Source organism: Miniopterus schreibersii (assembly GCF_964146895.1).
Source record: "Miniopterus schreibersii genome assembly, chromosome: 14".
In the NCBI taxonomy this organism is placed as follows: domain Eukaryota; kingdom Metazoa; phylum Chordata; class Mammalia; order Chiroptera; family Miniopteridae; genus Miniopterus; species Miniopterus schreibersii.
In genome coordinates, this window is record NC_138114.1 from 20257716 (window position 1) to 20282666 (window position 24951).

The 24951-nt window shown below is 40.1% G+C and overlaps 1 protein-coding gene and 2 pseudogenes across 3 annotated transcripts in view; 2 read left to right on the forward strand and 1 right to left on the reverse strand.

The window, feature by feature from the left end:
* The window catches only part of LOC308567311 (small ribosomal subunit protein uS2-like), a 558798-nt pseudogene that overhangs the window by 419414 nt on the left and 114433 nt on the right, over nucleotides 1-24951 (forward strand). The gene's annotated exons all lie outside the window — the stretch shown is intronic.
* LOC308567219 (cell division control protein 42 homolog pseudogene) lies at nucleotides 590-1114 on the forward strand (annotated as a pseudogene). The gene has a single exon. The product of its transcript is annotated as a cell division control protein 42 homolog pseudogene (transcript).
* Nucleotides 2679-24128, reverse strand: DDX21 (DExD-box helicase 21). The gene is made up of 15 exons (XM_081158597.1): nucleotides 23939-24128; nucleotides 21484-21927; nucleotides 20006-20081; nucleotides 19153-19331; nucleotides 18198-18315; nucleotides 16490-16675; nucleotides 14931-15076; nucleotides 13440-13589; nucleotides 12886-13047; nucleotides 12404-12523; nucleotides 11300-11373; nucleotides 8762-8921; nucleotides 7634-7768; nucleotides 5745-5789; nucleotides 2679-5131 (listed from the first exon to the last, which is right to left on the reverse strand). The coding sequence occupies exons 1-15, from the start codon at nucleotides 24023-24025 to the stop codon at nucleotides 4865-4867; spliced, it is 2349 nt and encodes a 782-aa protein (XP_081014723.1). The 5' UTR covers nucleotides 24026-24128; the 3' UTR covers nucleotides 2679-4864.

The window sequence follows — 24951 nt, forward strand, 5'->3', positions numbered from 1 at the left end:
ATATATATATATATATATATATATATATTTTTTTTTTTTTTTAAAGAGGTATAATTGGAAAGGTGGGAAAATTATTATTTACAGATGGTATGACTGTCTTCCTGAAAAAGCAAAGTAAAACAACTGAACACATAAAAAGTAAAAAAGTTCAGTAAATAGGCCGGTCACAAATAAAGGTATAAAAATCAACAATCTTTTATCAAAAGATGCAATAGAGAAAAAGATCACTTTCATAATAATAATAACAAAGTCTAGCATAAACTTAAGCTATTTAAAGAGCTAAATAAAAATAATAGGAATGTAAGACACGAAATGTCTTATTTCCCTAAACAGCATTACCTATTATAAGGTAACATGGTTCCTTTGAGAAAATGGTAATTCTGGTTCTGGGACAGGATGAGCCTGGCTATTTTGTCACAGCAGAAATCAAAGAAACTATCAAAGACTAGAAGGGTCAGGTCAAAAGGACTTTCAAGAAAGTGCCAACTTAAAAGGAGGCTCTTGGGCAGTGCTGCCAACACCCTGGTGGAGAAGCTGAGGTCATCATTAGATTCAAAATATTTAAAATGGATAGAAAACTGTTTCAGCAATGCAGACCATTAAGTGCATTGTTGTGAGGGATGGTGCCATTGGTAAAACATGTCTCCTGATATCCTATACAACAAATTTCTACCTGAGTATGTACCAACTGTTTTTGACAACTACGCAGCCAGTTAAAATTGGTGGAAAGTCATATACTCTTGGACCTTTTGATACTGCAGGGCAAGAGGATTATGAAAGATTACAACTGCTGAGTTATCCACAAGTAGATGTATTTTCTAGCCTTTCAATGGTCTCTCCATCCTCATTTGAAAATGTTGATGTGGGTACCTGAGATAACTCACCACTGTCCAGACTCCTTTCTTGCTTGCTGGGAACCAAACTGATCTGAGAGATGACCCCTCTACTATTGAGAAACTTGCCAAGAACAAGCAGAAGCCTATCATTCCAGAGACTGCTGAAAAGCTGGCCTGTTCACAAAACATCGCTCCAGAGCCCTTTCTGCACAGCTGGTGTTGGTGTCATACTAAAAGCAATATTTAAATCAAACTCAAGATTAAAAATTGAAAACTAGTTTTTGCAATTTAAAAAAAAAAAAAAGGGTCACCCTAGCTGGTTTAACTCGGTGGTTAGAGCATTGGCCTGCAGATTGAAGGGTCCCGGGTTCTATGCTGGCCAAGGGCATGTACCTCCGTTGCAGGCTCCACCCCAGGCACTGATTGGGGTACATACGGGGGAGGCAACCAATTGATGTGTCTCTCACATCGATGTCTCTCTCCCTCCCCCCCCCTTCCACTCTCTGAAAAGCAATGGAAAAAAATATCCTTGGTTGAGGATTAAAAACAAACAAAAAACCCACAGTATTTCAAATTCAGTGAGAAAAAGATATTCAATAAATGATATGGAATTGCTAGTCACTTGGCAGAGAGGGAAGAATACAGCTAGATCCCTACTTGTTTCTTACACTAAATCCAGATTAATTAAAGATTGAAATATAATCAAGAGTTCTCTAGAAAGAAAATGAGTGAAATTTTTATAACCTTGGAGGAGGGAAATACTTTTCTAAGCATAAGACAGCCAGAAATTATATAAGACTAATAGTTATGCCTGGCCAGCATGGCTCAGTGGTTGGGCATCGACCTAGGATCCAGATCTCAGTTTGATTCCCCGTCAGGGCACATGCCCGGGTTGTGGGCTCGATCCCCAGTGGGGGGCGTGCAGGAGGCAGCTGATCAATGACTCTCTCATCATTGATGTTTCTATCTCTCTCCTTTCCTCTCTCTGAAATCAATAAAGACATAGCTTTTTTAAAAAAAGATTGTTTGACTGCATAAAAACTAAAGCTTTCTATGTCAAAACATCCATACAGCTAAAAGACAAAAAAATATTCAAAAATGTATTTGCTATGATACATTCACTACTAATAAACAAAGAACTTATCAACAAGAGGCAGACCCCAGTAGAAAAAAGATAAATATATAGGGTAATTTTTTTAATGCAAATGGTAAATAAATGGGATATTATCCTTCACTCGATTAAAAGATACAAATAAAAACGATACAATATCATTTTGTACCTACCAAACTGTCAAAAGCCAAAATCCAGGGTCCCTTTGCTGTAGGGAAACAGGTTCTTTCATTTGTTGTAGGTTGGGACTGTGAACTGGTACTGCTTTGATGAGCAACTTGCACCAAAATTTGATATATATTTACTCCAACCCCTGACCATCTTTTAGGATATTTATCCTAAATTGACAATCAGACAAGTAGGCAAAGATTTATACAAGGACATTGATTCTAGGGTTGTTTATAATAGTGAAAACTTACAAATAACCAACATGGCCATCTAGAGAATCCTGGTTAAATATACAATGAGATACCGTGTAGTCATCAAAATATTGTAGATCTATAGTTTCAGAAAAATGTGCACATGTTGAGGGGAGAAAGAGCAATTCACAAAACTGAATGATTCCTATTTTGTAAATGAATTCCTGGAAGAGACGCTTACAAAAATGTTAGGTATGGGGTGACTCTTAGCTGTTTTTTTCCCTATGTTTGAACTTTTACACCCATCACTTATTTTTAAAATAAAAATTTCAAGCTATTTTCAATTTTAGGGAAAAAGTCACCAGAAACATAAACAGTATTAATATCTTTATTATGGCATAAAGCAGTATTTTATACATTAACTCAATTTTATAGTAAAAACATTTTATGTACAATTGTAAAGAAACCACTGCACAGATGCCAATGTAAAAATGAGCTGTACTTTAGAAGTTCATTGAATTCGTAATTAGAAAATATTTTCTCCGTAGAAAATAGTAAAAATGACATTCCCCAGGCTAGCCTAACAAGCCCATTTCAACCAAGCAGTAGCTAAATTATACATTTATAAATATGGTTTGAATTCTAGGATCCGGAATAAACTTTAGCTTCATTTACTGGAACAGCCATAGCCATGCTTCCCTAAAATTAAGTTGCATAAAGCAAAATATCCAATAATCTTCCTTCTTACTCTTAACTTAGGCCTGATTATTTTTCTAGGCTAATCCATATGAAGATTTTAATAAAGGACATGTATACTGTGTCTTTTTAATCTGCTTAATAAGATTACCCATTTCTCCCCAAACTGTGAAATGTTTCACTTATTAAAGTATGTTCAGCATCTGAGCAAAACCAGCATCTAATAAATTGTAATCCACAAGGCACGTGAGTTCTGTCACCTAACACCTTCCCCTAAATCCCTGTGGCTTGACAGGAAGCCACGAGGAACAGGAGGAAAAGTGGTAACACTAGCAAATGGACCAAGGAATAAAAGCCAAGAGAATGTCTGAGAACTGAGAGCTATCCAGTCAGGATTCAAAGATGGCACTGAAGTCCAAATACAGAAAGAACACTGCCTCAAGAATCAGAGCTGAGTGAGCTATCTGAGCCCCTTATTGTAAGGTGATCAAGTAAAAGGCAGTTAGATATAAAGACTCAACTAAGTGTGAGAAACCAGGTCCTGGAAAGATTTCAGTTACTCAAAATAATTAGGAATTAAGGCAAGAAGACATTGCTCCTCTTAAGCTCCAGGATTATGCAGGTTTCTCAGAGAAGTAACATTTGCAAACTCAGACAGACTTATCTGGCCAGGGACTGTATCAAGTTCTCCAGTTTCCTCAAAGGAACAACTTAAAATAACCACAGTTTGCCTTTTACAAGTTTCCTAAGCAGCTAAAACCTCCCAATGGAGTAACAGTCTAATAGAAAGATTCCTACACTGTGGCTAAAGGGACTAGGCCTTTGAGAAATTAAACCCAGTCATTCTACCTAAAAATTAGAAAAATTAATGACCCACGAAGTTTTCACCATTAAAAGGACGCTGTATCATGCATCTTCACTTGCTCTTCTCTTCTCTTTCAACAGATGTCTCCTCACATATGAAAAATGTTGTTAGTGGTTTTTATTTTTCAGCAGTGCAAATCTCTGCCCCCTACTCCCTTAACTCCCCCTTGGTAAATAATGTTATCTTCCAATAGGAAGTAGAATACATTATCATCAAGCCCCATTTATTCAGCCTCCTTACTTATGAAGAGAGTTATGGGGCCATCTTATACATTTGGAATTCCTTAAAGACACTTGCTTTCTATTAAAACATCTATTAAAATCTGTGAAGAACTCACTGAAGCACATATCACCTTACACTGAGAAGCTAAAAATGCATCAAAATACACATAACGATAGTTAATCTACATACTGTCTCCTATCAAATGTATTACCATCCCCCGAATCTAGAGCACAGGCTGTCGTGAACTTTATTACATCCAAGCTAATTTTGAAACCTTGCTTCAAATCATCACTCAGTACTAATTCTCAGAAGACATGTTACAGGACCACATGAGGCCAATCATCAGGCAGGTGGCTAAGAAATGCCAATTACAGAACAAGGTACTTCTCCATAGACTGTAGCATTCCACATAGGTATTCAGAGAAGAACACTATTAAGAGATAATTTCAAGTATAAAGACAGGTCAACTTAAAAGTATAGGCAGATACATGCTTGACTTTATCTTATAATCTAAAAAAATGCATTAGAATAAAAATGCAATGAATTCATAGACCTTTTCAAAAGGAAAACCTGATACAAAAATAGCAATAAAGTTATAAATGACCATCATCAGATGAAGTAATTTAGATGAAGCTTGTCTCTCTGGAAGAGATGGGCAGGGGCAAGTGGTCAGGAAGGAAACACATGTGCTTTTAACTTTGTATGAAAAAAAATGTTCAGTTCCATGTTGCCAAACATAGTTCTGTTTTGCCATATAAATCTTCCACTTCAATTACTAATCGAACGCTTTACTAAAGCTCCGTTTCTGGCCTTTGTTTTGGAATCTGTTATTTCTGTTACCACCTCCTGATCGCCGTCCTCTGAAGTTTCTATTTCCTTCCCGCTGCCCCCTGAAGTTTCTGCTCCCTTCCCGCTGTCCCCTAAAACCTCGATTGCCTTCCCGCTGTCCTCTGAAGCTTCCGTATCCTTCCCGTGGTCCTTCCAGCTCCGGCTGCTCCGTGGCCACAGAGAGTTGCCAGCGCCGGGAATCATGCCATTTTTCCTGTTGAGAGATGCTTTTGTTTTTACCTCTTTGAATTTTATTGAATTTGGTTTAAAAGGGCATGAGAAAGACAACATTTCTGCCTTCTCTCAAAAAGAAAAATCAGACTAATAACCTAAGTGCTTAAAAGGTCACTGGTCAAAAATACTAACCTCCATAGGCCAAAGGCCAGAGTCATTGAAGTGTGGAAAAAGAAGCTACACTATAAGAAGCACCCTCATAGTGTACGGTCAACACAGTATCATTTATTCTGTTCAATTACTATAGCGCATCCAAAGCTGTCAGGTAGTGAAACATAAATATACTGTGTACAAACACATTTCTCACAGCAGTGCTGAATAGAGATATAGCAATTAAAAATGTTCATATTAACCCCACATAACATGTGGGGGGGGGAAGCTGGACGTGGTTCACAGTTCTACAGAAAGGAAAACAGGCAGGCTGACCAAGAAAAAGTACCAGAAGATGTTAGGAGAAAAAAATACTAAAATTCTTAATGGTCTTTTAGTAAAGGGAATAGAGCTGTTGTTTTCCTTTCTATTATTCTGTACTTTCAATAATGAACATTCTACAATTTAGATATGTTAACTTCAAAATCCAAGAGAAAGAATACCTGTATCTCTGTCACTGCTGCAGTACGGACATCAAAGCAAACACCCTAGAAACCAAAACAAATGCAAGTTAATCCAGCCTTTTGACCTGAATTATAAAATGCACATTCAGTGATACTCCAAATGACCAGGTACTATGTTTTTTTGTTTTGTTTTGTAATCCTCACCGAGGATATTTTTTTCCATTGCTTTCCAGAGAGTGGAAATAGAATAGGTAAATAGAGTTAGGTCTGAAAATTCTGGTCAGTATGGCTCCAAAATCTATGGTCTGAAACCACTGAAATACACTGCCTTTCATCAGAAAGAGTGTCAATTATTCAGGATGGCCTAACTAAAAGCAGAAAAATAAATGACTTTCTATGGTTAATTTTCTAGTTTTTCATAATTCAACTTCCTATGAAGAAGTTTCCTAAAAATTAAATACAGGACACTATCTTTGATAATAAGCAGAGGCATCATCTCCAATTAAGGAAGTCCTGTTTCTATATTCAAACGACGCCTGCAACAGACACAGGCAATATTTTATGAGAAACACCCGTTCTACCCAACAATTTACCCAGTTATAATCACAGGTAGCATCAGGTACTGATGGATTTTGTCATTTGTGGGAATCTTCATTTACATGTTTACTAAGTACTCAATGCCAGGCGCTCACGGGGTATAGAAATAACTAGAAAACAGTCCTTGCCCTTAAGTAGGTTATTGTGTTCTTGAGGCTCTCAGCCAGCAAGCACAGCAAGTAAAATTTACCTGAATAAAGGTATGCCCTAAGAACTCTGCAGTATAGATAAATATGCCCCCAACTCTGCTGTATGGCCAGGGAAAGCTTCACAGGGACTTAGGGCTAAGCAAAGTCATAAAGGATATGACGAAGGAGGAAATATTGTAAACAGTGGGTTCAGCATGCACTAAGGATGAGAGAAAGCAAAGTGTACTGGAGTAGAGGAGGGTGTTGGTGGTGAGGAGGCAGAGATGAAGTTGGTAAGGGGGACAGGAGCCAGCTCATGAAGGATCTTCTCCTCCATGTGAAAGTTGGGACTTTATCCCACACACTATGTGGAGTTAAAGAGGTAACCAACGTGGTCATACATGCAATGAGCTGAAAGTAAACCTGATTTGGTTCACCAGGCCAGTGGGTCTTCAAGTATAGTCCACGTACCCCTGGGACCCTGAGATCTTTTTGGGGGTTCCACAAAGTCAAAACTATTTTCATAAATACTGAAATGTTATCTGTCCTTTTCACTCTCATTCTTTCATAAGGGTACAGTGGAGTTTCCCAGACACTACATTGGATGTGATGAGGTTGCTCTGATGGCTAACTGAGCATGATATTCTTGTTTTAGAGTTCCAGTTTTAATTTCTAATATGGAAAACAGCAATAGATATAACCCACATGAACAACACGAACAAAAGCTTTTTGGTGTCCCCAACATTTGTTAAGAATGTAAAGAGGTCATGAGACCAAAATGTTTGAGAATTGCTGTGCTGGTCTGTGCCATTAATAGAGAGCAGGACTCAGAAGAAAGAACACCAGCTTTGGAAGGCAAGATTTTAAACTTTGAACTTGAATTAAAGATTATGAATTCAATTTTGAATGCTTGTTTTAAGTTGCTTAACAAACCCCATCTTAGTGGAAGTGTCAGGGAAGTAGCTGGATTAAGTCCAGCACCGGATGCAAATGGTTCAGGCTAGAGATGGATACAGATGGGGTGGCTGTCAGGGACGAAGTGGAACTGAGGGTCATGGATGACACTGTCCAGAGAAAACTATATAGACAGTGCAAAGATGCAGCAGCCCTGTAGAACACGGAGAACCACCATACAGTGTTACTTGCCCGCATAAAGCCACTGAACCAAAGTGAGGTCCCAACACAGGTCCCAGCCTTCCTTACCTGCTTTCCTTTGAGAAAGACCATTCCCTTCACTTTGGAATCGATATCCTCACCCAGTTGCTCTTTAAGTTCTTTCCAAGCATAACTAATGTTTGGCATTTCAATTGAGCACTTCAAGACCATGGTCACAAAGCCCTTTGGAAAAAAAGAGGGGGAAAATTAAAGTCTCAGAAACAAACCTAACTGATAAACACCTGCTCTCATGTTTCTAAAATATTTCTGGAAAAGTTCTCCCTAAAGTATATACCGCCGCCCCAACCCAACCAACCACACAAATAAGTACAAGTCGAAGTAAGGAACTCTGAATAAGACTGGTGGATTGTGCCAATGTCAGTAACCCCGTTGTTCTAACATAGTTTTACAAACTGTTTCTACTGGGAAACTGGGCAAAGTGTACAGGGATCTCACATTATCTCTTACAACAACACGGGAAACGATCTCAAAAATTTCAAAAGAGAAACCGAAAACCATACACTTTTTAAAGTTTCTAGGTATACTGGACAAATGTATGTATTTGTATGTGTACATATATTTTAGGATTTTAAAATTTTGAGATGTAATTCACATAACCACAAACCTTACCATTTTAAAGTGTACCATTTGAGGGATTTTTAATATGTTCACAAAGTTTGCAACCATCCACACTATCCAAAATTCCAGAACATTTCATCACTCTAATAAGGATCCTCATGCCCATTAGCAGTCTCTGCCATTTCCACCTTTTTCAGGAAGACTGGCAACCATTAATCTACCTATATCTGTATGAATTTGTTCATATACATCTACCTTCATGCAAAAGTGAAAACAACTGGGGTAGTCAACAACAGTGTAATAATTGTGTATGGTGCCAGGTAGGTACTTGAATTATTGGGGGGAGCACTCTGTAAAATATGTGATTGTCTAACTACTATGCTGTAGATCTGAAACAAATACAAAATAATGTGGAATACTAACTATAATTGAGAAATAAAATAAATTTTAAAAAGTTGAAACAATTGGGAATGTTACACTTGATCTTAACCAAAAGGCAGAGAAGTGATGAAACAATTAGGGAATTTAAATGGAACACTTTCAAATCCTGCTCAAACTCCAAATTATAAAGCATCAGCTATTTGACAGGGACCTTACCGCCTCTGAGTTGATCAAGGAGCGCTGGTCTACAGATGTGGCACCTGAAATATGGGCCAGTGCTGCCGCCAGGGCTTCGACGGCTCCCTTCTCCTCTATCAATTTCTCAGCTGACTGCTTAAAGTGACTAATAGCAGTGGGAGGAACAGAATCCAAAAACCTATGGTTTAATTGAGAATATATTTGTTAGGAGAAGGACAGTAGAAGTGGACAGATTTCATTTTCAAGACAATATCTCAAGATAAATCAGTAACTTTCAAACAAAATATTTCATATGTCTAACACATCATTTTGATGCAGTGTATATAATTATCACATTTCTATAACAATAAATCTATTCCTTTGATTTTATCTAATTCTAACTTACCACCAAACCAGGAAAAAGAAAAAGCTTTATCCTAAGGAAATAAGATACTAAAATGTTCATCACAGTGTTTTAGAAAAAAAGTGCACACAATTTTAAGACGTGTATCAATATGGACTGGTTAAATAAACCATGAAAAAGATGCAATGAAATGCCAAACTGCCATTAAACCTTGAACATTTTTTATAATAAGCATGTGTTACTTTTAGAATCAGAAAATACAGCTACTTCCATTCTGAAATAAAATAATAAAAGACTCCCAAATCAGGTTTAAAATGATACAGGCTTTAAAGAACTATACATTTATTAGGGAGTCGCTATTATCTTGGTGTTGATAAATGTCACATCTCAAATTTGAAAGAAATCATCCAGGACAAGGATGAACAGGCTACGTGACAGATGACACAGCCTCGTCTGGCAGGCCTGCCCCTCTCAAGGCCATCTCTCATACACCACCATCAGCATCTTTGTTTCTTTCCTCCTTCCTGGCCATCTCACCCCAAAATTCCTTAACTGGTGTCATAGGAAACCCTGTTTATAGGATGTTTAAAGAAAAGTATGCTAGCCCAGACAGGAGTGGCTCAGCCCTTGAGCATCAACCTAGGATCCAGGAGATCGCAGTTCGATTCCCGGTCAGGGCACATGCCTGGGTTGTAGGCTCAGACCCCAGTCGGGGGCGTGCAGGAGGCAGCCAATCAATGACTCTCTTATCATTGATTTTTCTCTCTCTCTCTCCCCCTCTCCCTTCCTCTCTGAAATCAATAAAGATATATTTAAAATAAAATAAAAAGAAAAGCATGCTAAAAATGCTGAGTTAAAGTCTTTTCATTTGCAGAATTCTCCCAAGCTATTAATATACTATAATCTGGCATTTCTTATTATCATGAACTCCCCCTATTTTTTTAAACTTGATTTCAGAGAAAGGAAGGGAGAAACATCGATAAGCTGCCTTCTGCATGTACCCCAACCATGGATGGAACCCACAACCTGGGTATGTACCCTGACTGGGAATCAAACCCACCACCTCTTGGTATACACGACGATGCTCCAACCAACTGAGCCACACCAGCCAGGGCTTATGTTTTTTTTCATTGATTTTAGAGAGAGAGGAAGGGAGAGGGAGAAAGAAACACTGATGTGAGAAAGAAATATGGATCAGTTGCCTCCCGTATGCACCCTAACTGGGGATGGAACCCACACCCTTTCAGTGTATGGGAGACTCTCCAACCGAGTCACATGGGCCAGAGCCCCCTGTCTATTTTTTAAATAAGCATGTCACGCCCGGCCGGGTGTGGCTCAGCGGTTGAGCGTCGACCTGGGATCCAGGCGATCAGGGTTCGATTCCCGGTCAGGGCACATGCCTGGGTTGCAGGCTCTATCAATGACTCTCTCATCATTGATGCTTCCATCTCTCTCTCTCCCTCTCCTTTCCTTTCTCTGAAATCAATAAAGATATATTTTAAAAATAAATAAATAAGCTTGTCACATATTTATAACTGTGGAAAGCACTCTAAAAATGATGCTCAGACTCGGGCCCTAAGCAAAGTACATCTGGAAAACAAGACCTTTTTGGTTTTCATGCTAACTCTACTCACCCCCAGAAATACAATGAACAGCTAGGATGCTAAGCAGCCTAATATCCTTCTATTTGTAGGACAATCCCACACATTAAAAGAATTTTCTTGTCCCCCAATGCCAGTAGCCCCTCCAATGACAACTGTGTTAATCTAATCTAATCCAATTAGATTAACTGTGTTAATCTAACCCTATCTAGATATTTACTAAAACTTAAGTAATCAACTCTCATTCCTACCACGTGGGGAACTGGATTAATGAAGACTTGGAATACTATCTGTGATCCGGCCTGATCAGTCTTCCAGATGGGAAGCACCTACACCATATATAAGATACAATTCCTTAAACTGCTAAGAGAAACCAAATAGTGGTTTCCAATAGTGAACAGGATTAGGAAGGGATGAGTACAAATGAGGATTTCTACTTTGCATAATTTTATTTCAGTACTGTCTGAGTGTTTTTATAACAAGAGGATTATAAATTGTTAAAAATAATGAATAAAGAAAATACATTTTAAAAGGTCAAATCTCATTATTGCACAGACATGCAGTAAATAGAGCAAGTGCTGAAACAGACCACAGCAGTGGTAGGGAGCATACCTGATGGCATCTTTGCTGGAAGCTTTTATTATCTCTGTTGCAGATGGAACACCTATCCGTTTAAACTTAATTCCCTACAAGAAAATGAACCATAGTTTAATGCACAACATGGTTATTAACTGTTTCCATTGAGATTAGTAGTCCTCTAATCTTTTATATTTACCATAGTATTACATATTTATAAAATGAACTTTTTGAGAATGGTTTAAGATTTACAAAGAGTTCCTATATACCATGCACCAAGTTTCTTATTGTTAATTACTAGAAGAAACCCAACTGCTACTTCACTATTAACTCCAGAGTTCATTCAAATTTCACTCGTTTTTCTACTAATATCCTTTCTCTGTTCCAGTGTCCTATCCAGGATACTATACTACATCAAATCATCACGTCTTCTTAGCCTCTAATCTGTGGCCCTTTGTCTTTCCCGTTTTTCATGACCTGGACAATTTTAAGGAGTACCAGTCAGGTATTCTGTAGACTGTCTCTTAATGTGGCTGTCTGGTATTTCTCGCATGCTTAGACTGGAGTCACGGCTTTTGGGAAAAAGGCCAGAGTTGAATGCCGCCTTATCACATCGTATCAGGGGTATATGTCTATAACTGGTGTCACCCACGATCACCCAGCGAGGCGGTGCTTGCCTACTTTCTGCACTGCAAAGTCTCCCCTGCCCTACCACTCCTACTCTACTCCTTGTAAGCAAGTCACTAAGTGCAGTCTACTCAAGAGGAAAGAGGGAGATGAAGCTCCACCTCCTGGAGGAGGAAGGACATACATATGAATTCCCTTACAGGAGAATTCCTATAACCTCCTAATCTATTGTTTAAATATTTCTGATGTGCTCATGTTATCATTGTCTGAAAACATCCTTTCTAAGAGAAAACACCTCTTATCATTGTAAATATGAAAACAAAACCACTGCTTTCAAATGCAAAGCTAATTCAAAATGGGCTTTATATCTAGGACAACATATAGAACATTTTTCTAATGTCATGGTCACATGCTGGAAATAAAACGAATTTCAAATTAATAAAAATGGAATAAAGAAACCAAACACTGAATTCAGAACTCAACATTTGAATGAGGCTAAGAAAATAGTTTTACCGCTTTCTGCTCCACTTGGGCTAACTGATATTCTTCCTTGTGCTGATAAAAGCAGATGCAAATCCCAGTCCTTCCAGCTCTACCCGTTCGCCCAGAACGATGAATGTAGGACTCCACATCCTATTGAAGTAAAATGCATGAGTGAAACGAACAAAAAGAGACAAAGACCTGAGCTTATCCATCCTACCCCCAACCCATCTTAGTCCTACATGTTCAAAGTCCAGTTCAAAATTGCACTACCTCCATGAAGCCTTCCAGGAGTCACCCTCTAACCAGAAATTATCTTTCCAACCTCTGGCCAGCAATCACACTTGCACTCAGCTGTCAGTTCTGAGGGGAGGGCCTCACAGTAAATTTTTAAATCACCCCTAGCACTCAAGAAACAGCTATTATTAACCACATGAAAGTAAATGATACAACTTCCATTTTGCTTTAGTACCCAAAAGAATCAACAAAATAAAATCAAACTATAAAACACTTACCTTTGGTGGAGAACTCTGTATAACCAGATCAACCTCAGGGATATCTAACCCACGCGCAGCAACGTTGGTTGCAACCAAAACTCCAAAGTCACCATTTCGAAAACCTTTCAGGGTGATTTCCCTTTGCTTCTGCGGAATGTCTCCGTGTAATGACTGGGCATCCTGCCAAAGAAATAAACTAGGTTAAGAAAACCAGCTCCAGCAATACGAGCACTTTTCAAATCACCAGCGAGGCCTGTGGAAGAGATTCCTATTTCGCTGATAATTCTGCTGAAAATAATATAAAGGGGAAAGAAAACATCTGCCTTACATGGACAAGCCTCAAAACTATTTCCAATCGTTGGTCATTAAGTCAACTGCACCCTACTATGCTTACAAGGTACAGAACACCAGGTAAGAGCGACCAAATCTCTTCACTGCTGTGACCTTGGCTTTGAGCCACCTTTTCTCCTCTCTGAGACGGGGCCGACGGATTAGGTGATTCTAACATGTACACTCTGACCAGTAATTAAAAGATGCTTCCTCCCTAAAGGAAAGGGAGAGGAAGGACCAACCTGCTTTATGGACACATTCTGAGACAACTCCTGGGCTTCTTTCTTGGTTTCACAGAAGATGATAGTACGCCCATGAAAACCACTGTACACTCGGATCACATCCCCAATAACTGCTGCTCTTTGAGTCCAGTGGCACTTGATAGCCAGATGCTTGAAAGGAGAAAAAAGATCAATTTCATAAAGCCAAGCTGCAACCAGAAATCACCTGCTCACCACTAAAGGTACTAGAAGCTGTGGTGTGTAAGCCCACCTAGAGCAGACTATACCAATACTGGTTAGAGGAAAAAAACAAACCATGAAAGCAGAAAGCCCTTTCCCTTTTTTCAAAGAGCATCTCATTTCTTTATCTATTTTCTGATGTAACCATGAAAATGTAGGAAAAGAAATACCATTTAGATTCCTATAGTAAACCAAGTAACTAACAAGAGAAACGTTTCTGTATGTTTTGTCCTTTCATCCACTTAAAAATGCAATCAGTGGCCCGGCTGGGTGTAGCTCAGCAGTTGAGCATCGACCTAGGATCCAGGAGATCGAGGTTTGATTCTCAGTCAGGGCACATGCCCAGGTTGCGGGTTCTATTCCCAGTCCAGGGTGTGTAGGAGGCAGCCAATCAGTGACTCTCTCACCATTGATGTTTCTCTCTCTCTCTCCCTCTTTCTTCCTCTCTCTGAAATCAATAATTTTTTTTTTTTTTTTAATGCAATCAGTGGTCAGTTACCATACACATCTACTCCTTGGGTGAAATGAGTTCAGGTGGGTACCTGACCCTAAGATGAAAACAGCCTCAGCCCTAGCTGGTTCAGCTCAGTGGTTAGAGCATCGGCTGGAGAACTGAAGGGTCCCAGGTCAATTCCAGGCATGGGCGCCAGTTGCAGGCTCAATCCCTGGCCCTGGCCAAGGCTGGTGCAGGAGGCAGCCGATCAGTGACTCTCTCATCATTGATGTTTCTCTCTCTCCCCCCCCTTTCCATTCTCTCTAAAAATACAAAGCACTGCTCTCTAGTGTTTAAAGTCTAGGGATACCGGCCGGGCGTGGCTCAGCAGTTGAGCATTGACCTAGGATCCAGGCGATCGGGGTTCGATTCCAGGTCAGGGCACATGCCTGGGTTGCGGGCTAGGCAGCCAATCAATGACTCTCTCATCATTGATGTTTCTCTCTCTCTCTCTCCCTCTCCTTTCCTCTCTCTGAAATCAATAAAGATATGTTTTAAAAATAAATAAATAAATAAAGTCTAGGGATAATTTCTGTTTAGAATATTCAGACAGATTTAGGTTCCAAAATATTCTGAAATCAGGCTAACAGATGATGAAATTTGGAGAACATAGATACTATGTACAACTCAAACAGAAATATGTCTTTACTTGGTTTTTCACATGGATTTGTACTTATCTAGAAAAAGTGTTTGTATTTGTAAGTCTTAAAACTATCAGACGGGGCGGGAAAATGATATACAATTTATTATTAATTCCAGCAACTAAATGAATCATTTACCTCCACAGTTATTGCGGTTTTCTGAGTCTTTTTACCAATCAGGTCCACCTGTTCATATGTAGATTTCATGTATTTCTTAGCAACATTATATACCCAATGAGGGCAAGTTGCAGAAAAAAGCAGTGTTTGGGGATTGTCTTCTGAATCTTTGGGGGGAAAAAAAGTTAGTATGAATAACCCCAACAAGCCTACACAGTATCCCACCTCACCCAGTTCTTCCAGGGTCCATTAGTGCTCTGCAGCAACCACTGGGCCACCCAAGCATTGAGACACAAAAATGAAAGACAGGTTACCAACAGGCAAAGAAATGCTGCCTAAATAATTTATGTAAAGAATCCTTGAAACAGCAAAAGCACTTTAAACTTATTTTGCTTTCTAACCATTGGCCTTCATGAACCACAAGGGAAATCTGTCCATTATAACAAAACCTACAAGTGAAAACACCAATTTATTGCACTTTCATGTATCTCAAACGGCAATATAAGCTGGTAGAACCCTTTTATAAAGCAACTTGACAATGTATATTGAGGAGCATGAACTATTCAGAACTTTCAACTCAGTAATTTCACTTCTGGAAATCTATCCTAAAAAACAAATTCCAGGCCAGCCGACATAGCTCAGCATCGACCTATAATCCAGGAGATCCTGGTTTGATTCCTGGTCAGGGCACAGGCCAGGGTTGCGGGCTCAATCCCCAGTCGGGGGCATGCAGGAGGCAGCTGATCAATGACTACTCTCTCATCATTGGTGCTTCTCTCTCTCCCTCTCCCTTCCTCTCTCTGATATCAATAAAGATATATTAAAAAAAAAAAAAAAAAAAGCCTGGCTGGGCATGGCTCAGTGGTTGAACATCGACCTGGGATCCAGGAGATCGGGGTTTGGTTCGCAGTCAGGGCACATGCCCAGGTTGCGAGCTCGGTCCCCAGTCAGGGGTGTGCAGGAGGCAGCCAATCAATGACTCTCTCATCAATGATGTTTCTATCTCTCTCCCTTCCTCTCCTTTCCTCTCTCTGAAATCAATGAAGACATTAAAAAAAAAAAAAAAAGGACTGAAAAGTGTAAACACTATATCTTAGATTGAAGCAAAGGTAATCAATCCCTTAAAAAAAAAAAAACAAAAAAAAAAACAACTAATTCCAAACACTGTGGTGTGAAAGGAAGCTATCTGCACAAAAATGTTTCTAAGCAGAATGATTTGTATTATTTAAAATTAAAACACATAAGAAGAAATTAAATCATGGCACAACCACCTCATGCACTATTATGCCAAATTTTTATATGTATAGTGAGGTTATATTAATGCACACACACATACTTACATAAAATAGCACAAAGTTAGGAAGAAATATACCAAAAGTACACCAAACAGGTAGACATGAAATTTACCTCTTTACTTTTTCACATTTCCCCCATTTATGATAAAACATAAATTATTTTTAATTCACGTTTTCCTGAATAATATACACCACCTCCCAATTTCCTAAAGCTTCATTTAACTCTCAGAAAACTACTTAATCCCACCTTCTCCCTTTTATCGATTCCTTGAACTTGGAGTTTACCTTTCTTGTACGCCACACATAAAATCTCTTCCACTTGATCAGCAAACCCCATATCCAACATCTGGTCAACTTCATCCAGGACAACATGCTTAAGCTGGGTGAGATCTAGCTTGCCGTTCTGCAGGTGGTCTTTGATTCGACCTGGTGTCCCAACCAGGATGTCAATCCCATTCCGCATACGTTCAACTATAAAGAACATAATAAGAAGATTCACTGGGTTTTGAAGTCCTTTTATTAGGCCAGGTACCAAGTACAAATATTTTTACTCTAAAATATTTACTAACTACAAGTACAAAGTAATATGCTAATTATTGAAGATCAAGATACCAAGACACTCCTTAATCTAGTGGGAAAAATATGTAAAAATTGACAGTCCAGTGTATTACACAATATAACAGAAAAATGCACCAGTGGAGGTGGTAGCACCTGGAAAGAAATGACTTCCTTAGCTGGTGGAAAGTGTCAGGTTTCACAAAGTGAAAGTAAGAATCTTAAAGAAACAGGAACTTTCTATAAGTTTAGAAAGGATGAGACAAGCTAGAGGGGCAAGTATTCCAAGGATATAGAGACACTCGGGAAAACAGAGTTCAGTATAATTGGGATGAAATGGTACTAACGCAGCTTTTTACTGAGTTGCTACTGCAGCCTAGTGATACTAGGCACTCTACATCATCACCCAATTCAATCCTCACAATACCACTACAGAGTGAGTTTAGCAATGCTATTTTATACACAAGCAAACTGAAGTACAGAAAAATCAAGCAACCTGAACTTAAAATCACACGGCTACTCTGTGAGCAGCCTAGATTCAAACCCAGGCCTTTCTAACGCCAAAGCCTCCATTCATTCCATCAAAGCTGGAAAGAACTAAGCCTTGTGTGCCAATGCTAAGACTTTTTCTTAATGCCTAAATCCTTTCCTGAATTATATATCTGCTCTGCATAATAAAGCTTCAAGCCTGGCCAGCATGGCTCAGTGGTTGAGCGTCAACCCACAAACCAGGAAGTCATGGTTCGACTCCTGGTCAGGGCACATGCCCAGGTTATGGGGTCGATCTCCAGTAGGGGGCGTGCAGGAGGCAGTTGATCAATGACTCTCATCATTGATGTTTCCATCTCTCTCTCCGTTCCTCTCTCTGAAATTAATAAAAACATATTAAAAAAATTTAAAAATTTTAAAAAATAAAGCAAGCTCAAGGTCTTACACTGGAAAGTAGCTGAATACCACAGCCCAGGCCACAACATTTGGCCCTTGGGCTGAGGGAAAAGAAAGGCTTCCTATCAAAAAAAAAAATCAAGGATGCAAGAAGAGGCAGGGACCCAACGTTCTTGACAGATAAAAAAAGTAACCTTGAGCACCTGAAACCTGTATAATTTTGTTAACCAGTATCACCCCAATAAATTCAATAAAAAGGGAATGGGGGAAGAGTAACCTTGAATCCTGAGTTTCTAGTTCCAAGGGCCCAACTGGATCCTGTCCTTGGGTTCAGTAAGATGCCTTTGCAGCCTTTAGATAAGCATAGATAACACAAAAGTCCTAAGGATGATACACAGGATCTGACACATCATCATGCAGGACCAGTTACTGACCATCTTTAAATAATAACAAAGGAAACCACCAGATGACTAGATCAAGCAAAGCCAGATGTCCAACTAGGACATCCAACAATGAATGGCATTTTCTTTCCCTCACTTTTGGATTTACTTACTTTGACCTCCATAGGGAGTTCCACCATAAAAACAAGCCACTGCCAACTTTTTTGTGATGTCGCTGAAGTCTCTGCTTACTTGATTTGCCAATTCTCTTGTGGGTGTAAGAACCAGTACCTGAAAAGAAAAAACTAAATTGAATTCATAGTATTATGCAGTATTTGCTTCTTAACAAATTTGGACATCTAATAGTTTGAAAGAAACATTATGAGCATTAATAAATAATACAGGTGATCACAACCATGGGATGGATTAAAATATTTAAATATATAGGATTTGTGACCAACACATTATTTTTAATATATTTTTATTGATTTCAGAGAGAGAAAGGGAGAAGGAGAGAGATAGAAGCCTCAATGATGAGAGAGTCACTGATTGGCTGCCTCCTGCACGCCCCCTACTGGGAATGGAGCCGGAAACCCAAGCATGTGCTCTGACTGGGAATAGAACCTTGATCTCCTGGATCACAGGTCGATGCTCAACAGCTGAGCCACACCGGTTGGGCACCAACACTTTTTAAAAATTTTATTGATTTTAGAGAGAGGAAGAGAGGGAGAGAGGGAGAGTGGGGAGGGAGAGAGAGAAAGACAGAAAGAAAGAGGGGGAGAGAGAGAGAGAGAGAAAAAAAAACACACCAATTTGTTGTTCCACTTACATATGCCTTCACTGGTTGCTTCTTGTATGTGCCCTGACCAGAGATCTAACCTGCAACCTTGATGTGTTGGGATGATACTCTAATTAACTGAGCTACCCCGCTAGGGCCATGGCCAATACTTTAAAAGAATTATCCTGGTTTATCTGCAGATATAGATCTACAGTAAATACCCAAAAAAGGCTTTATGGGGAACCCAATAAAAAACAATAGGTTTTGTAAACAATGCCCAAGAGATGTTTTTCCTGTGCGGATCTGGAGCCCCTGAGGTCTATGGTTAAAGCTATGACAGAGTTAGTTACCTGAGGGGGTCGGCCTCTCTTCCGCTCATGCAGTTCTCCCAGAAGCTTCTCAATCAAAGGGATGGCAAAGGAGAATGTCTTCCCAGTTCCTGTCCGCGCCTGTGCAATTAAATCTTTTCCACTATACACATGGTGAAATGTCTTTGCTTGTATAGGAAATAGGAAGGTCACCCCACGGGCTGTGAACAAATTAACCATGTTATCTGACATTGCAGTTCTTAAAATAACAGCCACACTGGAGGAGAAATTCTGCCTTCTGCTCACCATCTACAAAGTCGGATTCAAATATATCCTTGTAGTAAACAACCTAAACTGAAAATATCCACACACTTAAAGCACCAAATTACGGTAAACATGTATTATTTTAAAAGATTAAGTTGCTTGTCATGAACCTTCATCCAAAGGTCAGTATAAGCCTGAAAATCAGGTGCTTTGCAGTCCAAGTCCAGACTGTGCCACACCTGGTTCAGAAAACAGCTAGCTGAGCACCTGGAACTACCTAGCTCACTCACAGGCACACTGCTAAGATGAATTCTAAGCCAGACTGGTAACATTAGCCTAGGGATACCTCAAGAAGTGGAAGAGGGGGAAAAAAATTATTTCCATGGCATCGTTTAATTGCAGCAGCACTATCAGTCATTATACTTCTGAATATGCATATTGTATTGAATAAATGCTAACCACCTGTATAAGAGTCAACACAGGCCATCACTAGTGTAGTCCCATGTTGAATATATAGATCTACTTCATTATATGGTTAAATATAAGAACATGTCATAGTTCCTCTCAACAAAAACAGTGGAGTGCTTCCAAATAACATGTTCTAATTTATACAATATTCTAAGAATATTACCTTTGAGAAGTTTAATAGTCGCTTCAGATATGGGGAAATTAGAGAAAGCACCTTCTTTTTGTTCCACAGGTATTTCCTATCAAGTAAAGGGCCACAGAGAGAAATCAGTAACTTTACCCTTACAGGTTAATACAAAGAAGCCTTCTGAGAAAGAAACTAGAGAACCTACTCCAAAATACCTCTTTCTCAATCAACCCAAAAGGTAAATCAAGATCTAAAAAGGAAATAATCTATAAAACCCTAAAAGAAAAATCTGTAGCAAATAAACACTATACATACACTATGTATGACCAGTGAAGGCAGAATCAGTCTCAACTAAGAACTATTCCATAGCCATTCCAAACAAATATACTGTTGCACACAGGTCATTCATTAGCCCTTTTCCACAGCAACATCTCTCATATACATCCACAGAAAATAAGGAGCTAACGGTGGCATTATTTGATAGTAAAAAATCTGAATGCCCAACAAAGGAATAATTATGTGAATTTCTAAAAATTTAAATGATAGATTTGTAACCATTAAGATTTAATATTTTTGTTTAACAATATAAAAGTGTAAAAGTCAGGATACAAGACTGCATATAGTACAATCCTAATCTGATTTAAAAAAAAAAAATAGTTCCACATATAAAAAGTACAGCAAGGAAATATCAAAATTCAACAAGTTACCTCTGTATCTGAAAAGTCCTAACTTTTCACTGAATTACTGAATGCAGAAATTCTAAGGAGACATTTTAAATATAAATTTCTATTATTTCCTCAATTCTCTAAATCACATACTATTTTTTATAATAGAAAAAAAATTCTTGCCCGGCCAGTGTGGCTCAGCATTGACCTACAATCTAGGAGATCCCAGTTTGATTGCTGGTCAGGGCACATGCCAAGGTTGCCAGCTCGATCCCCAGTAGGGGGCGTGCAGGCAGCCAATCAATCAGTCTCTCATCAATGACTGATGTTTCTCTCTCTCCCTCCCTCTCTCTGAAATCAGTAAAGACATATTAAAAACAAAAAAAGAAAAAAATTCTTAAATGTTGATCATGACCTACATCAAACACAAAATTGTTTATTAAATTAGGATTTTTCTTTCTTGACTGAGATTCTGAAAGCTGTAAGAATTAGCTTCCAAACGGACAATTTAATCATCCAGTTCAACTCAAGTTAGTTAATGGCCTAAACAGACTTAAGATCCTACTTAATTGTGATTTATTTGGTGAAACCCCTAAGAGGGAAGCTAGGACCTATTTGCATGACTATATCTCTCCTGTTGATTTCTGACTTGCAAATAAACTGACCTCGACTGGAGACTAGATTTTCTCCAGACTTCAGGGATCTGTTTACCCGCTAAGGAGGCATTCTGACTATGCTCGAAGGACCCCATGAAGTACTGACAAATCAAATTTCCTCCATTATTAAATAATACGTAGTGATTACCTATGTATTTATCTGAAACGACAACTCTACATATCTAAACCTTACCTGCTCCAACTCACTGTTACTTTCTTCACTGGCAGCTTCATTAGAGTTAGAGTTAAGTTCAGAGTGAGAGAATCCATTCTTTAGTTTTGGGCTTTTCCCCCCAGTTTCTCCATTCATTTCCTTTTCTTTCTTCATCTTCTTGGGCTTAGGAGCACCTACTTCTTCAGAAGGCTCCTCATTTTTTTTAACTTTTTTGGTTTTAGAAGAAACAGCTTTCTTTTCCGTGGGCTCCTTTGTTGTTTTTACACTTTTGATTTTAGGAGAAATCACATCGTCTTGAGATGGCTCCTGTTTCTTTTTCGCCTCTTTGGATTTAGAATTCATGTCAACCTCAGAAGGCCCTGCTTTCTTTTTAACTTTTTTAGTTTTTGGGGAAATAGCTTCCTCCTTTTCTTCTGCTGCCTCTTCAGTCTTATTAAATTTTGACTTCTCTTTTTTACTTTTCTAAAAATAAATCAATAAAGAAAACACAAACACTGAATAAAGCATCTGATACATTTGAATAATACATCAATTCTAGATCACTTCAAGATCACACAATTATGAAGAACACAATTTGGGGGTATTTGTCAACACTTGTACTTCCACCTTGCAATAAGGCAAAAATCAAACAGTATGCTTTCTAGTACTATTTCTTAGCTATATGGAGATAAGTATTTATCAATAATTTCATTAGCTTGGAAGAGAATGCCTCTTAGTAACTACTCAATTCATGTTGGTCGAACAAGTTGTAAAATCAAAGTTTCACAAAGGATTTGGGGTAGCTCATGGGATGCTCCAACAGGCTCTAAACTAAATACACTATAGCAAGTGACCAAGTACAGTTTAATTTTGATAAGAGTAATACGCCATATATGTTCACAAATGGAAGACTACTTGTTAAACAGCCTTTTCTTTCCTAGAATTCCTGTAAAGGTAAAACAAGAATTCATAATACCTGTTTTGCCTATCTCACAAGAGCAGGTGAATTTACATAGAGACACTTCATGAACCAAAAAGCTATAAAAACTCACAATCTATCACCCCATGTGTAAAAAAGACGAACCTAATTTAAAGAAAGGGGGTTTGAGGAGGAAGCGCACGTTAGAAGGACATGGAATGAGTGAAACCTCAACACCAAACCAGACTATGGCTCCTACCTGAAATGTCTGACCCTCTCCAACTTTCTGTATTACTGAAAACTTAATTACTCAATATTACTGAAAACAATTAGACAGGTGTTGTAGCCTGTTAAAACCTCTCCATCAGAGCCCCAGCACAATCCCAGTAGACTATTATATTGAGCTGTTATCTGCCTCCCTAAAACTTCAGGCCTGGCCTTTGCTCTCAAATCATGGATGAGGGTAATCTCTCCCACATGACCATCCTTCAGACAGCTGAAAAATAACATGGTCCCCCCTCCCATTCCCCGCAACTTCAGTTCTTTCATCCCTTGGTTCTACCAAATAAGAGTGGACTTCCCATCTTGGTGGTCTCCTTTGGGATATAAGGGAGTTTGGTCTTGGTCTTGTCCTGCCTAATGTGAGCATCCTACAACTGAACACCATCACTGAGGCAGTGAAGGTAAAGCAGACAAGTGTCCTCCCCACCTGTGAAGGCAAGTCTGTGCCCCTCCGCTTCCTACAAGGCCAAAGCATTGCTGTTGTAAAAGCTCCCCATCAAAAAGACAAGGAAACTGCAAGAAAAGAAACTTCTAAGCCAAGCTTAGGGACAATCTTTGTTCCCACTGACCTTATCTCAGCACAGACTCAGTCACAGTTAAATCACTATCTAAAGCAGCAACATCAAGGAGGCAGACAGCTGTCAAAGTACCAGGAGCACTGTACTCTGCTGGCCTATCTAAAATATATAGTGTCCAGTTAGCACCAAAACAGGGCTTTACGGTTCAACGGGTAATCTTGTCAATAAACTTTAAGAGGAACTAACTTACAGTACTTCATTTTCTAAGGGCTGCTTACCGGAAAACTATGCCGCCCTTAGCAGGATAAAAACGTCACTGCCGACACCGCCCACGTGTGCAGGTGGATGCAATTTTCAGCAGTCTAAAGCGTGAGTCCCTACCTTGACTTGGCTTACAATGCCCTCCGCGCTTACAACGCACTCGCCGGGAGTCAGGTCTGAACTTGAGCCAAAACAAGAGGCCTAACAGTGAACGCCCAACTCGGGGCACCCAGGTTCCAGGACCACGTGGGACACCTGCCCCCTCCCCCCCGCCCTCCCTTCAGTTCCGATCAGCCCGGGTCTCGGCTAGAGCTCCCCGAGCGCGGCGGCGCGCCCACCGCCCACCGAAAACACTACTCCCATCCGCCCCGTGGCCGAGACCCACGCGGGTCTCCAGACAAGCCGGGTGCGTGCCGCGCTCCCAGCCGCCGCTCCCCTGCCCCGCGGCCCGCTCCTCTCGGCGCCCCGGCCCCGCGTCCTGCCTGGCCCCAGGCCCCTCCGCCCGCGGTGGCACCTTCTCATTTTGTTTTCGTGGTATCTCCACTTTTCCCATGGCCGCGTCTGATTCCAAATCTGCGTCACTAAGGAGTTTCCCCGGCATCGTTCAGCACGCGCAGCGTAGGCCAGCCGCTCTCGTCCACCGCGTGGAGAGGAAGAGACAGCCCTAACCCTTTGGCCCACCCAGCTTCGTCACTTCCTGTAGCGAAGCATTTCCCCCGGAAGGAGAAAGCCCGGGGAGGCCGAGCCCCACGCGGGAGCTGCCAGCGCCAGCGGCGCGCAGGGCCCGGGCGTGTGAACCGACCGCTCGCGGCCTAAGCCGGAAGGTCCCTGCAGTACCGCGGAACTGGAGGGAGCCGCAAAGGTTGGCTTTGTGTTGTTCAAACACTGGCCAGGTTCTTGCTAGCCCCGCCCGCTAAATACAGACGTGAGTGGTGCCTCTTCAATGCTTTCGATTGCACGAGTTTGCAAAATCCTTTCACGAACAGATTCTCGCGACGTGTGTGTTTTTTTAATTGATGAGAGGAGAGAGAGAGAGAGAAGCAAACATTGATGTGAGAGAGAAACATCGATCCTTTTTCCTCCTGCACTGCCCAGACCGGGATCCCTGCTACTTGGGTACCTGCTGCCCCCACGGCGAGTGGAACCTGTCACCTTTTGGTGTATCTGACGATGCTCCAACCAATTGGGCCACACTGGCCAGGGCGAAAAGTGTATTTTTTTTTAATGTTTTTGTTGATTTCAGAGAGAAGAGATAGAAACATCAATGATGAGTCATTGATCGGCCGCTTCCTGCAGGGTCCCCACTGGGGATCCAGCTGGCAACCTGGCGGTACCAGGAATCGAACCTGGATCTCCTAGATCATAGGTCCGTGCTCAGCCGCTGAGCCACGCCCCCGGGACGAAACGTGTATTCTTGATCATTTTGTCCACCCTGAGAGGAAGCACCCAGATTCACAAGCCTGGTTTAGAACTAGAATTCAACAGGGTCTGGTCATTTATTCATGCACTCACAAAACAAACTTCCTC